This window comes from Ostrea edulis, chromosome 4 (genome assembly GCF_947568905.1).
Source record: "Ostrea edulis chromosome 4, xbOstEdul1.1, whole genome shotgun sequence".
Classification (NCBI taxonomy): Eukaryota; Metazoa; Mollusca; class Bivalvia; order Ostreida; family Ostreidae; genus Ostrea; species Ostrea edulis.
In genome coordinates, this window is record NC_079167.1 from 50,940,192 (window position 1) to 50,955,843 (window position 15,652).

Below are 15,652 nucleotides of genomic sequence, written 5' to 3' on the forward strand. Positions count from 1 at the left end.
GTTTTGTCAGTATGATGAACTGAAAAATTATACGATTTGAGAATTTCGACAAATTATATATAGGTATTAAAGGAGTACTGGTCTACTCAATGTAAGGAAAATATGATGATTTTCTGGTGCATATTTATGAAGAATTGACGTTTATGGTGGTGCGCAAGCGCGCGAGAAAAATATTATATAGAAACATCATGGGAGTTATAGTATATAGTCGTACTGAACGGTAATTTCATGTTATTCATAAAATTGAACTCCCCTTCTATTACTCAAAGTGATTTTCTCTACCCTGTTTTCCTAAATGTGTCCCGTCAACAGCCTGCACACTGTGCATGCCATACGCGCTTTCACGTTGCCTTGTTGTTTACTTCCGAAAGTCCACATGCAACGTCACGTGATCATAAATATTGCCGCATTTGCGAAATGAGGCGTTTCCTATCCGACTCGGAGAATACAAAATTAAATATGAAATCAGCTTGATCACTTTTTAATCCAATTGAATTAAATTGCATAAAGAGTAGCTTGATATAAATGCATGGTTTTTTTTTTTATTCGTACGGTGACATCCAAAGAACACAGCATATATAGCTTAAACCTTGGGCTTAAAATAAAAATTGATTTGTTTGATGTACTCCGACCGACCCGTGAAATTTGCCCCGACCCGATCATTTTTTCCGCACTTTGGAAATTTCAATTTTTTTTAAATTTTGCTCTCTGGAAAATAGACATTCTTCGAATTAGTATTAAACTTGATGCCATTTTTTTTATATGGACTAGTTGTTTTACAGAATTCTTGTTATCAAAATGTCCTTAAGGCGTCTTTCGGTTCTACTTTCACTTTGATAATGACCATTTGTTAATCCGGGAACTTTTCAAACACTTTTCTATGTGAACGATCAAATATACCGCATCACAGCTCCAAATCACCACATTATCTACCAACAAGATAGAACAAGGAGCTACGAACTCCCCCGTCGAGGCCTGATCGTATTTATGTACAAAAGTTTGAAAGCAATGTTATTCAAATAAAAAATCACGTGGGATAGCGCACCAAAATTATGGCGGACCACGAGTCGGCGTTTAAGTTGATGGTCTATATTTCTGAAAAGGCACGCATATTATTTTGATATGAGATTATTTAAATGTTACGACGATTTAATAGGTGAACGGCACTTTTACTTTGCTCTTAAACTGAGACACACGAATGGAACACGATCGTCACATCAATCTGAACGATGCGGGGAAGTCGGCATTAAAATCATATTGGGTAATATTAAAACTTATTGTAAATTGCTGTCATCATGCAATTCACTTGGATATTCATGGATGACATTAAACTGTTTAAGTGATTTCTATTAAGAATGTCGGAATCGACCGGTGGTAATAAAAAGGGGTGTTAATTTATTTATTAACAACTATAGAGGTCCTCATCCGTGACGAATGCAAAACGTCCTGGGTAAATTTCAGGAGACATTGAAAGATTTACATGTATTATATACAATGTGTACAAAATGAATGTTCTAAACTCTATTCTGTCTGGCAGCGTTATGTGTTTAATGAAAACATAAGAAAATTTGTAAATCTGATTTTAAAAAAAAACCCAAAAAAAAAAAACCGACCTACCTACCCGACTTGAAAAATGTGGATCGGAGTACATCAAACAAAAAAATTTTTAATGATGGCCTTGGCTATGTCTTTTGAACCAAGGGGAATAGGGATTTAATATTGCACATACAGATTCTTCATGACTAGGGTTTTCATTCTTTATCTGGAATCTTTACTTACTTTTCAAAAATGTTAACCTTTGCTACATATTTTAATCCACAATTATGCTTTGATATGGTCAAATATTCACCAAACATCCTTCCTCATAAATTGCTGCATACACCCCTGATTTGATAACATCGAAAAGTTTATTTTGTACAAAGAAAATCACGATGGATGCAAGACGTCATATAATGGACGGTCTACTTCTAATTCCTATATCAAACCAAGCGTTATGAATACTATAAGGTTTGAGTTAAGGCGTAAAAACTGGTCAGAATTAACTTTAGATATTGTTGTCATTTAGAAGAAAATTTCACCAGTTTTTTATTTTAATTAATTAATTAATTAAGTCATGTTTCCCGACAAGCTATGTTGTCTTCTCACAACTCTTGTATCCCGTTGTACTTCGCAACCGACGGCCATTTTTAAACATCTGTAAAGAAGTTGTATGATTGGTCACAAAGACGTTTAAAAATACCCGCCAGCTGTCGAGTAGGCTTTAGAATGGGATAATTTTCTTTATTAGAACGATTTGCCACATGTGTTTTCGAATTAAGGTGGTTGTTTGTCAATTTCAAAACATTCTTAGAGGAAGTTTATAGGACGTATTTGTCAATTACATTGCAAATAACGTAATGTCCAGCGGTCCAAGCTAATGTCATTTTTTAAAGATTGATTCTCTTATACCTCGGGATGTAAATGGAATTTTTAGAGGAAAGGTGACAACAAATCTAGATGAGTTACTTATCGTCAAGTCGAAAGCTACAGAATGTAGGATAAAATGTCTTTATTCCATTATATTTTAATTGCAGGTATTGAGTAACCTGTAAAGGGAGTTCCAAGCTTTTCTCTACTACATGTATATATATCAAGGGTACCCAAACGTTCGTAGGACCTGTGTCTTAATCGCTTGGTGGTAGGAATCTTAGCCAAAAATAAGTAAAAACTATCATAATGTTATGTGCATTTATTCTGAAGCTTGTATTGTTCTTTCATCTTTGATGATATTCTAGTGATTTTACTAGTATGTCAAATGAATTTATTGAATTGTTTGAAACAACAATTTGTATTACTGTAAAGAAAATAAATGTAAAGATAGTATTGAATGCGGTGTATTCCGATCGGGAGAACTGACTCAACAACAGTCTTAGTCATGGACATCTTTCCACGTTTTAATATCCTCTAATGAAGCATAGCCTCCGTCCGAGGGGAGGATTCTCTCAGGAGAGTCATATTCTTTCTCCACGGTATGGTGTGTAACATCGTCTTCCAACTCTATGTCCGCAAACGGTTCGAGGTCAGTTATGGTCAATGAGTGCGTCTGACCATCTGGGACCACCTGTATCAACAGACTTGACCTATACCAGTGGTCGAGGTCACTGCACGTTTCGTCATTGGATGGATCGTAACAATTGTTTACAAAAAAGTCTACAGGGAACTTTTCCTTCCATTGTCCGGAAGTGTCGGACAGAGAGTCCAGAATATCCCGTAGCTCCTTTGTATGACATTTCTTTCGCTTAACTGTACTATAGATGAGGTCTGTATTTTGTTTCTTTTTGGCAGATGAAAACAAATGTTTTGTCCTTTCTCTGAGGAAAAATAATAATAAGTATTTTAGAATCAAAGAGAAAGGAATGAAAAGCATTTGGTGATAACAACATGAAAACGAAACCTCGTAGATTATGTAGATAAGGAAAAAGGATAACTCGTCTTCACGAACAGGTCACGGTAGCTTAGAGATTCTCTATCCCAGCTGACTTGTCAAACCCAAGAGTTTAGACGTATAAGGTAGGTAGTGACTGTTGCTGCCCCAAGCATTAGAAGGAAGTGAACCGGCCTTAAAATAGAGATCCTGTGCCACGATAGATGTTGACACGATAATGAACCCATTACAGCCTTGGGCGCCATGAAGTCAAAATGTTGGCACTTCATCTACAACTGGTGACATGCCTATATACGAGTGAAAAATTCTAACAATCAAATGCGACGTAAATCAACAAGCAAACTGACTAGTCTGACAGACTATGAACTTGACATTTTCAACAACTTGTCTGTGAAAGTTAATACCTATGATTTTGTGTAAACATATTAGTAACCCCGTGACCTTGACCTGAAAATTAATTGGGATCATCTAGTCGTATTCAACTCGAATTTCAGGCCAATCCAGTTGTCCTTAAAGTAAAAATATCGATCAAACAATATGTCTATTGACTGACCCAGAGGGGCAGACAATATGCACTGACTGACCCAGAGGGTCACGACCTGTACATTACAGCGGAGACAGGTCACGACCTGTTCATTACAGAGGAGACAGGTCACTACCTGTACATAATAGAGGAAACAAATCACGGTAGCTTAGTGGTTAAGACGCTCGCTTCGCAACCCGGAGGTCTCCATCTCGGCGCCGTGGTAAACCAAGATTGATTTTTACGTCCCGTTGAGAATTTTTCACTCCTATTGAGACGTCACCAGGTGTAGGCGATGTATCACAATTTCAGACCTATCCTTAGCTCGTAGCAGTGAAGGTTCTATATCGTGCCAAAGCCTGCCACGACACGTGACCTCCGTTTTTAAGGTGATCCCTGAAAGACCCGTGTTTTTCACTTCTAAATGCCGAGCTTTCGCAAAGGAACAATTAATACTTACCTTTGTTAACGTCTTAGGTTTGACTCGGCCATGGCACGAGTAGGGCTCGAACTCATGACTTCCCGGCTACGAAGCAAACGCTCTACCACTGAGCTACCGCGACCGGTCAAAACTACGAAGTTTAATATAGGTAATGACTTTTCCTTCGCCAGGCGCCCGGTATTAAAAGTGAAAGGCATGGGTGTTTCGGATATGAGCTTAAAGCCGGGGGTCCCGTGTTACGCTAGGGTTGGCACGATAAAGAACTCTCTCTACTTCGGCCTTGAGCGTCTTGGATAGGTCAAAATTTATGGCACTTCACTTACAGCTGGTGCCGTCTCTATATGAATGACGAATCCTCAAATGGGAGGTAAAATTACAACAAACAAACAAAAAGTACAAAGGATGCTTGCCCATTATTTTACAAAATCGAAACACTGTTCTTTAAAAGATATCTTCATATTTAAGCAGCTCGAAGTATTGTTCTTTAAAAGAAATCTTCATATTTAAGCAGCTCAGAAGAGCTAAAAATGAATGGATTCTTTCGGTGACAGCTGTTCTAAACTTGTACCTTTTGTAGATCAGACAGAAAACTATTATTACTACCAACAGCACCACTCCTGCTAAAATGGCAGCCACCAGTAGCAGATATCCACTATCTGAAAAAGAGCAAAATCGTAGAAATCCTTTAAACTGAATGAAGATGTGATCCCTGCCTAGGTGGTAGTCGTTTCCATCCCTCCAAACAAAGAGATATTGTTTGGATGTATCTTATACTTTGTACATGGGTTTGTTATTTAATTTTAGCAATGTATTCGATTGGTCAAGATTGTACTTGTCTCTGTGGTGCGGTATGATAAGTTTAGATTGTACTTGTCTCTGTGGTGCGGTATAAGTTTAGATTGTTCTTGTCTTTGTGGTGAGGTATAAGTTTAGATTGTACTTGTCTCTGTGGTGCGGTATAAGTTTAGATTGTTCTTGTCTTTGTGGTGAGGTATGATAAGTTTAGATTGTTCTTGTCTCTGTGGTGCGGTATGATAAGTTTAGATTGTACTTGTCTCTGTGGTGCGATAAGTTTAGATTGTTCTTGTCTCTGTGGTGCGGTATGATAAGTTTAGATTGTACTTGTCTCTGTGGTGCGGTATGAAAAGTTTAGATTGTACTTGTCTCTGTGGTATGATAAGTTTAGATTGTACTTGTCTCTGTGGTGCGGTATGGTAAGTTTAGATTGTACTTGTCTCTGTGGTGCGGTATGATAAGTTTAGATTGTACTTGTCTCTGTGATGCGGTATGATAAGTTTAGATTGTTCTTGTCTCTGTGGTGCGGTATGATAAGTTTAGATTGTACTTGTCTCTGTGGTGCGGTATAAGTTTAGATTGTACTTGTCTCTGTGGTGCGGTATGAAAAGTTTAGATTGTACTTGTCTCTGTGGTGCGGTATGAAAGTTTAGATTGTACTTTACGTACCAGCCTGGTATGCTATGTTTTCCTCGGTAGAGTTCATTGTAGTGTTAACCAAATCTGCAGTATTAGGAAAAAACTCGTGCCTGTTAAGTTGTTTTCTAATAATCGTTTTATTTGAAGTTCTAAAAAGATTTTTTTAGATAAAATGATTTGTAATCAGTAATCAATACCGGTCTTACCTAATGTTGTCAGTTGCCATTCCTCGGTGCTTCGGTCTGATGCTTTTGATGTGGCGGTGGACTGGGGATTCTCTGTACTTCGGCTCGATGGCGATGGATCGGGTTGTTGTGATACTGTGGGATATGATACGGTTTGTTCAGTGTTATACATGGATCAGGTTGTTGTGATACTGTGGGATATGATAAGGTTTGTTCAGTGTTATACATGGATCAGGTTGTTGTGATACTGTGGGATATGATAAGGTTTGTTCAGTGTTATACATGGATCAGGTTGTTGTGATACTGTGGGATATGATAAGGTTTGTTCAGTGTTATACATGGATCGGGTTGTTGTGATACTGTGGGATATGATACGGTTTGTTCAGTATTATACGTTATGTTACTTGACTATGAAGGTGTCGTACCAGACTACTTGCCCAGACGAGAGACAGAATGCCACTTCTAAGTACTAGTATTTCAATTCGCTGAATTTTACCCGTTTCATTTTCTGACAATCGTCAAAATTCTAAAAAGAATAGTTCCTCGAACACAAGTTTCCCATATATGTTATATTTTCATTGTTTGTTTACGTTTCCGGAATTGTGATAAGGATATCAGACTAACGTTTTAAATATCAATATCATCTATTTAAGTAGGTCCCACTGAAAATCAAAGGATGACATACAACTACATTTGGTGGGTGATATTAGAAATATATCACGGTAGGCACATTTTACATATGAATTTGATAAAAAATTATTATATCATTGATATTATGGATAGAAATATTATATCATTGACATTATAGATAGAAACATAAAATGTAAGGCAACCGTCTGTTGTCAGTGATCCAGTTGTCGATATTTTCTCCTCTGCAGAGGTAGTGGTACTTAGAAGTTGTGTTGTTGGGTTCGTGGTTTTCTGTTGTGTTGTTGGGTTCGTGGTTTTCTGTTCAGTTGTTCTCAATTCCGATGTTGTTTTTGTTGTAACTGCACTAGCTACAGTTGATTCTGTGACATCTTCAGTTGTTGTTGTACTCAAAGTTGTTGTTTTCAGTGACCCTAGTGTGAAATGAAAACAAATATTACCAGTCCCTAGAATCGCCTTCATATATATCAAAGCCGCATTATCTTACCATCTTCACAGAGGAACGGCAGCTCTTCTTCGCAGTCCCTTTTTGCAATGGTCACTTCACCATTTAGACTAGTACTAACGGCCAAACAGTAGAAAAGGGATTTCTCATTCAAGGCAGCATCTACAAAGTAGTGTCAATACTTAGATTCTTCAGATGTTAATTATTAACTTTAGGCTGGATTGTGCTTATATGCATTGAATACGTTGAAATGTGGTATGTTGTGTGCCAAAACCTTAAAATGATTTGGTGTGGCGGTTTTGATTTTTGTCAAGATCAGTTCTTTTTATAGCAGAGGGCCTTGAAATTCCTTCAGAACAAACAATAGATTGTATCTACTTGTGGTTTATTGCAAATCATGTTATAATTTGCAGGAAAAGTATATATGAATATTTGTTTTATTTTTTGACTTTTTACAAAACATAATCGACAATCACCAACAACTTCAAAAACACAAAATATTGAATTTTCTCTGACATTCTCAAAATTTTGCACATTAATGGTTATTCTTTGATACTCCTAATGCTTGAAAAATTCTCACTTTTTCTATGAAAACACAATTACACTATCGTAATAAGTTAAAAAGTAAACGTATTGGATCAGTTAAGAAAGAGAAATTAGATTTCCCCCTTATTTTTCTTCCCTGGTTATGGTAGGTACATGTAATTCGAAATAATATGCAATTTTGCTTTTTTTTTGTTACTTTGCCTAAGAATCTTACTACCATAGTTTTGAAAATCTTTTATTTCCGTGGTTTCGTTGCACTGGACACAAAAGTCATTGATTCAATAGAGGGAATAAAGTGTTATTTAACGACACTGCTTCTGCTAGAAAAAAATTAATCCCTTATAGTTTATATTCCCCCAGATCCCATTTTAATGGTGTTACAATGTTACAGCTGTACGCTACAAAAAAAACAAAAAAAAAAGTGATCACATTTAAAAGTTTTATGAGTGAAGAAAGTATATGCACATCTAGTGAATATTATCTAACCTTTCTAAAGTATGACAAAACTCCATCCTTAAACAGCATTGATAATTTAATTTAAACTATATTTTATTCACAAAGTGAATGGGATCGGGCAGCAGGCATAGCCTATTTAAGCCTTCTCCCTAAATTGATAATGAATTGGCAAGTGATTTCCCAACAAAATTTACACTCCGGTGGAATATTTATTGAGGATGCACCTATCCTTGGAATGTTTATTGATATTGCACCTACCCTTGGAATGTTTATTGAGAATGCACCTACCCTTGGAATGTTTATTGAGAATGCACCTACCCTTGCAATGCAATGTTTATTGAGATTGCACCTACCCTTGCAATGCAATGTTTATTGAGATTGCACCTACCCTTGCAGTGTTTATTGAGATTGCGCCTACACTTGCAATGCAATGTTTATTGAGATTGCACCTACCCTTGCAATGCAATGTTTATTGAGATTGCACCTACCCTTGGAATGTTTATTGAGAATGCACCTACCCTTGGAATATTTATTGAGATTGCACCTACCCTTGCAGTGTTTATTGAGATTGCGCCTACCCTTGGAATGCTTATTGAGAATGCACCTACCTTTGGAATATTTATTGCGATTGCACCTACCCTTGGAATGCTTATTGAGAATGCACCTACCCTTGGAATGTTTATTGAAATTGCACCTACCCTTGGAATGTTTATTGAAATTGCACCTACCCTTGGAATGTTTATTGAGATTGCACCTACCGTTGGAATATTTATTGAGATTGCACCTACCCTTGGTCCAGTAGAGATTACTACGTCGTGAAATCCCAGTCCATGCCAGTGTTTCTTGTTGTACGGTTGTGTTGTACAGTCCTCTGTGTACCGAACTCAGCACTACATCACATTGTAAAACTGCGTTTGCCCAGTCCACAGAACTTTTAATTAATTTTCCATGACCTGAAAGGCGAGTAATTCGTGTGAATAAGATCGTTCTCAAAAGGCAAAAAAAAGGGGGGGGGGGCAGTTTTAACCATTCTCTTGCAACCATATTGCATGGCTTATGTATATAGATGACAGCACTTAATTCCTGTTTAGATGTATAAGTCCTCTATGTAATTCTAGATGTTCATATCTTTTCTATAACTTATCGATGAATGGCCGCAAAGAAAAAAACAAGTTTTCTGTGCAGATGACGGTTTTATAAAACTGACTTACATATAAATGGTAGCTTTGTATCGCAAGCCATTAATTTGTGCGAAGATAAAGGATTTCCCGGTACAAGTATGGCAGCTGCACAATCCCCGGTCCCAATACCTGAGGAAAATTAAATCATACATGGTTGGATTTTGAATTTTATTTATTTATTTTTTTAGAAGTATATTTCAATGTCAACATACCATACCTACAGGTACGTGTAGGTATATATTTTCAATGATCACATGTTTTGAAATGTGACAAGAGGCAAGCTAACAAATGTTATTGGACCACAATTAACCTAATTACATGTACTGCATCTGAATCATAAGCTTATGTAAGAACAAGAAAACGTGGCTTCATTTCTCTCTGTGTTAAAAGTAGTGTATCAGAATAAAGCATAACATTGTACGGTGCTGGTCTGTGATGAGTTTATATCATACTCTATGTGTTTCAGAATAAAACATACCATTGCATGGCGCTGGTCTGTCATGAGTTTATATCATACTGTATGTGTATTAGAATAAAACATATTGTATGGCGCTGGTCTCTGATCTAGTGAGTTTATATCATACTGTATGTGTTCAGAATAAAGCATACCATTGTATGGCGCTGGTCTCTGATCTAGTGAGTTTATATCATACTGTATGTGTATTAGAATAAAGCATACCATTGTTTGGCGCTGGTCTCTGATCTAGTGAGTTTATATCATACTGCATGTGTTCAGAATAAAGCATACCATTGTATGGCGCTGGTCTCTGATCTACTGCGTTTGTATCATACTGTATGTGTATTAGAATAAAGCATACCATTGTATGGCGCTGGTCTCTGATCTACTGCGTTTGTATCATACTGTAACACCGGGACCTGGTCACGTGTTGTGCTGCTGGAGTCCCCATACAGGTCAAACGAAGAGGAGGATATCCTAACGTTCTGGCACGCGTTCCCAAAGACTAAACTTGTGGCACAGTAGCAAGAGCTTTTCTGTAAAGCCATGACGTGATACATTTATAATGCTTTATATGATGAGATTTTGCTGGCTTATTCAATTATTTTACTAGTACATATAGGCCAGAGTAATTGTTGAAATGCATGTGATACAGAAGGAAACATTTTGGATCCGCTATGTAACAAATCTGTCATATAGTTTTGCCCTTTTCTCCTTCATGATAATTTCAGTTTTGTTTCTTTGTTCGTTAATTATCATTTTACTTGCTTTTGTTTTAGGTGTGCATACAGATATTCATCGTCGTGATGTTGTACATTGATAAGTTTTGGAAAACAGTTTTCCGGTCTTTTCTGACTATGTGTTAGTCTGTAGTTGTTAATTGATGAGTTACCAAGCATACGGAAGAGATATAAATGAAGTAGCGTTTGTACAGATTGACTTGCGGCTCTTGGGAGTTTTCAGTTAGATTTCCGACCCCCCCCCCCCCCCCCCCCCCCCGCTATACTCTTAAGCTGATTTGTACATGTGTATGAATTTACAGGCAAGTTTTCAAGTTGGTTCATTTAACGCATTTTCAGCAGAGTCACGGTCATAGGACTTTAAAATTCCAAGAAATTGGATTTACATTTTTTTTCTGCAATATTTTAGATATTGAACTGACTGTGCATTTGTAGTTGCAATAAGGTCAAGTTCAACTTTTGTTCTTATTCATTGACAGTCGTCCTCTTTACTTGGTCACTGGTGAGGGCATTCGTATCGCTCTGACAAAATTTTGGGAACATTCCTTTGAAGTCCAAGAAATTCATAACATATACAATTTCCGTCATCAGTATGTATAAACCCGATATATAGACTTCAATAACTTTCAATAACTTACAGATAACGCAAAAACTCGGTAGTTTTGACAAGCGTAATGGCAGTCATGAACAGGTTGGTCATTGCCAGCGATTTTAATGTTGTCTCTTTTAGTCAAATCTGTCTCAGCTGCTGTTCTACATGCTGCAAATATAAAAATTTTATAAATGCTTTTGAAAAATTGTTTGGTTTGGTGTTTGGTAGTACATTGTCTCCTATGGAGAGGGCTTATATAGGCATTGTGCCTGCTGCCGAATCCTATTTATGCATGTATTTTCCATATATACATGAATAAAATACTGTTGAAATTGACATTGTACATCATGACTAAGGTTTGTCTGTAGACCAGATTCTATCGATAGTTCTCAATATAGTCGTTTCACATGGTGATGGTATATTTTTTCAGATTTAGAAATAGACAGTTGCTTGGAAGAAAATGAATATTCTTCAATTTTGAGATAAGAATATGATTACAAGTATATGTATATGACGTCATAATCATGTAATTTTGCCCGGAAGTTCTAGAAATGCTCCACCTGTCCTTTTCTTTGAAAAAAAAAATTATTGCTTCCTTTACCAATAAGGTACATATATGTCTATTTATTCGTCAACATTATTAACCCGTCCTACAGTGAAAAGTTTAATTTGTAATGTTTGCATTTCCATTGTTTCTTGCCCTCGATATTTTTACCAGTTGTAATGATAGCCATTTCCTCATAAATTCAATGCAGTTGTGAACGTTGTGCGTATGGATTTTGATAAATATAGTACATCCATTTTAACGGCTAGGATTTCCGACAGAGATGAAAGTAAAATGTAAATATTAAAAAAAAATTCAACTTCTTCAGCATCATTGATATGAGATATGAAACCTTTACAACAGAGTTGATAAGAAAGTAACGCCATTACATGCAAATATTTACTCATACCACGTATTAAGCCTTAAACAATGGACCTGAACGTTTTGTTCTATCATACTGAAATACAGAGACAGGCTTGGCGGAGGTGTACACGATTGAGTTGTTGACCTGAAGTTCTCCGATACTTTGTGATGTTTTCCGGTCATATCTACTGTCAACCCTTGGATATCGCCAGATCTTAATGCTCCTTTGTTCTGTAGGGTCATTATCCTTCTCAGAAATATGAACAAAGTCATCTTTTTAAAAATATTTACATTATTTAATTTAATCTTAAAACTGTTCTTGTTTATGATCACGATTTGTTTTTTGGTTTGAACTTTTAGAATTTCAGCAGTGTTCATTGAACGTTTTACAATCAAGGTTCAGGAACAAACTACACGTATGTAAGGTAAAAACCGTGTAAATGTATCAAATTTCTATACACCCTTTGTGTTTGATGTGCCGATTGTTGTAATGCTGAGACTATTGTACATGATTGATATAATTAAACAAATACAAGATCGGGGAGGAAACCGGAACTTTAGTACCATCATTTCAGTTTGAGTTTTTTAAACATCAAGTAAAATATTGTCTTACTGAAAACATCAAACCAAGGTGTATGTATTGACACAGCTCCAATCCAGTAAGATTGTCCATCCGCCGGTAGATTAGTGAGGTCCATTTTATCCACGGTTACCTCCCCAGACAGATGGGAACCAGTTAACTTACAGAGGGAATTTGCAGTCGTCCAAGGAGAATTCCATCTCACCACTAAAGTGAAAGAAATGTTCATATGTTATAATTTAGAAATGTTCATATGTTATCATTTAGAAATGTTCATATGTTATAATTTAGAAATGTTCATGTTATCATTTAGAAATGTTCATATGTTATCATTTAGAAATGTTCATATGTTATCATTTAGAAATGTTCATATGTTATAATTTAGAAATGTTCATATGTTATAATTTTTCGGATAAATCAATTGCGTGTATGGAATGGAGGAACATCTGCTAATTATAATCTTAAATTTAGAAATTTAATTTTTTAAATTCTATTTTAATATTTTTGTGTTAGTTGATAATTTTGTATTAAACCCTTCATTGTACAATTTTAATACATATTTTACGATTCTATTCTAGAAGTCTTGCTTTAGTTTACGATCCTAAATCTTTAATCTATAATTTCGCATTTTTTGCTTTAGCATATGATTTTGATGCTTGATGTTTTTGATAACATTAGAATTTTTTCAATTTTTTTTTTTCCGCATCTATTTTGATTTTCACTTACAATATATTTCTAATTTCTCAAAAGTAATTTCTTAAAAGATGTTTATTCATAAAAAGTTACTTAATTGTTAGTGTCAAGTTTCAAGAAATAACTTTTATTGTTATGGTTTTATTTCTTAATCTTTTTTTTCTTTTTCATTTATCATTCATATAAAATTAAAACAGAAATTTGAAAACTCATCTAAAATTATGAAATAAATATAATAATCCAGATTAGATTACGAAACAACTGCTTAATTTCGATTTATACTGACATGCTACAATTTCATCCACAGGAGAGATGCTCGTCATTTTTATTGTTACAAAAATTATTTTACTGCTAAAAATAATTTATTCAATTTGCATGAATGACCTTATTGAATAAGCAGCTTCAGCTTAGTGTAATATTTTTATGCTTTACTAGCTGATTCATTTGTTGCAGTTCACTATATATATATATATATATATAAAACACATACTTTAAAGGTATGAAATTGATCTCCCTCCGTAGTATATAACAAGCGATTATGTACAAGTTATTTGTACAGACGCTTAAGACAAATTTTAATTCATTCCAAGTATAATGCATGCACATTGAATCTAATCATATACAATCACTGAAGTGGATATACATGTACATATACAATCATTAAATGGATATAATGTACATATACAATCATTAAATGGATATAATGTACATATACAATCATTAAATGAATATACATGTGCATATACAATCATTAAATGGATATAATGTACATATACAATCATTAAATGGATATACATGTACATATACAATCATTAAATGGATATACATGTACATATACAATCATTAAATGGATATAATGTACATATACAATCATTAAATGGATATACATGTACATATACAATCACTGAAGTGGATATACATGTACATATACAATCATTAAATGGATATACATGTACACATACAATCATTAAATGGATATACATGTACATATACAATCACTGAAGTGGATATACATGTACATATACAATCATTAAATGGATATACATGTACATATACAATCACTGAAGTGGATATACATGTACATATACAATCACTGAAATGGATACACATATTTTTACACAGATAGTTTTGTTACAGAAATGCAGTTAATCACAAATATCTCAGTTCGCCCAATGCATCTGTATGTGAAGTTTCTGTCAAGCTATATCGCACTTCATGAACATCATTTCTGAAAATGTGCTTTACTATTTTTCAATGGAAGGTTGAATATGAAATGAAAACTGAGCACAGCGTCGGTATATTTTACCGCCACGTAAAACGAATGAGCAACTTCTGTACGTTATCAACATGCGAACCTGTATTTTCAGTATTACAAGCTATGATTAAATGATGATATCTGCTTTATCACGTGAGGGATAATTTCATAAATCTAAATGATTTCAGTATTGCAAAACTGGAAGGTATACGATAAAATGTGATTCAATATATTACATGTTAATGAATAAATACATTTTCTATGATAAAATAATGAACATATAAAATATAAATTTGGATTATTCAAGACATTTATGAGTGTAAATTCTTTACAAAGTCATCGCTGCTTACTTATCAGTTGATGAAATCAATGTTCTAATATAAGTCTTTCCAGATTAAGTTTATGTACAAGTTGAAAATTAATGATTCATGACAAAATGTTCTGTTGTTATTGCACGTGTTATAACTCAATTGTTTGTGTCACACAATTTGTAAAGATGATTAATATTTTATATAAGAATACACACACATAAAAGAAATGCAGATAAATACCATTACATGAATAAACAACGAAATACACAATTCCTCACCTTCAGTTTGTGAAGAAAATAAAAACATCTCCATGAATAGGACAGTACAGAACGGCGATATTCCGTTGATAATCATATTGGAAGTAACATGAACAGATTCAAGTTAACAGCTCATTACAAAATGCATACACTAAGGATGGACCAATATTTTAATAGGATGTTTTACGGCTTTTTCCATTTACGTTTTATTGTTTTAAGATACTTAAGACAAGAATTTTTAAAATGAAGTCAACCAAATCCGGGACATTTTTGGAGAAGTACACTCATGAATTGTAAATTTTTCCATTTAAGTCATAAAAATAAATAAGGTGAGTTACATAAATGCTGAAGGCTTTTAACATGCTTGTATATCGCACCATCTCCCCCCAAAAAATAACAAAAACACGCTGATCTCCATACACTAGTACAATTACTAAACGTTAAGTGAAACAAAATCGTGCATTTCCACTGGCAAAAAATGTATAAAAAGTCAGGTAAATTGCTTAAAATTGACTAGGATCATGTTAAATATACAATATGACTAGACTGTTAAAAATCAAACATATCTATAGAATA

General features: G+C 34.8%; 1 protein-coding gene across 1 annotated transcript; it reads right to left on the reverse strand.

The window, feature by feature from the left end:
• Positions 1–2,713: 2,713 nt before the first annotated feature.
• Positions 2,714–15,218, reverse strand: LOC125669037 (uncharacterized). The gene is made up of 12 exons (XM_056162874.1): positions 15,098–15,218; positions 12,594–12,767; positions 11,120–11,241; positions 10,103–10,277; positions 9,315–9,413; positions 8,892–9,056; positions 7,144–7,263; positions 6,842–7,069; positions 6,030–6,143; positions 5,854–5,907; positions 4,958–5,045; positions 2,714–3,350 (listed from the first exon to the last, which is right to left on the reverse strand). Exons 1-12 carry the CDS (start codon positions 15,171–15,173, stop codon positions 2,909–2,911), a joined length of 1,857 nt encoding a protein of 618 aa, XP_056018849.1. The 5' UTR covers positions 15,174–15,218; the 3' UTR covers positions 2,714–2,908.
• Between the last annotated feature and the right edge of the window lie 434 nt (positions 15,219–15,652).

What these genes read in the sequence shown, in the direction of transcription:
- LOC125669037 (XM_056162874.1), bottom strand. Translation starts at nt 15,173, where the DNA reads ATGATTATCAACGGAATATCGCCGTTCTGTACTGTCCTATTCATGGAG. An exon ending in ATTTTCTTCACAAACTGAAG is followed by an intron (nt 12,768 to 15,097) that starts GTGAGGAATTGT and finishes CTTTCACTTTAG; the next exon opens with TGGTGAGATGGAATTCTCCT. An exon ending in ACCTTGGTTTGATGTTTTCA is followed by an intron (nt 11,242 to 12,593) that starts GTAAGACAATAT and finishes TTATATTTGCAG; the next exon opens with CATGTAGAACAGCAGCTGAG.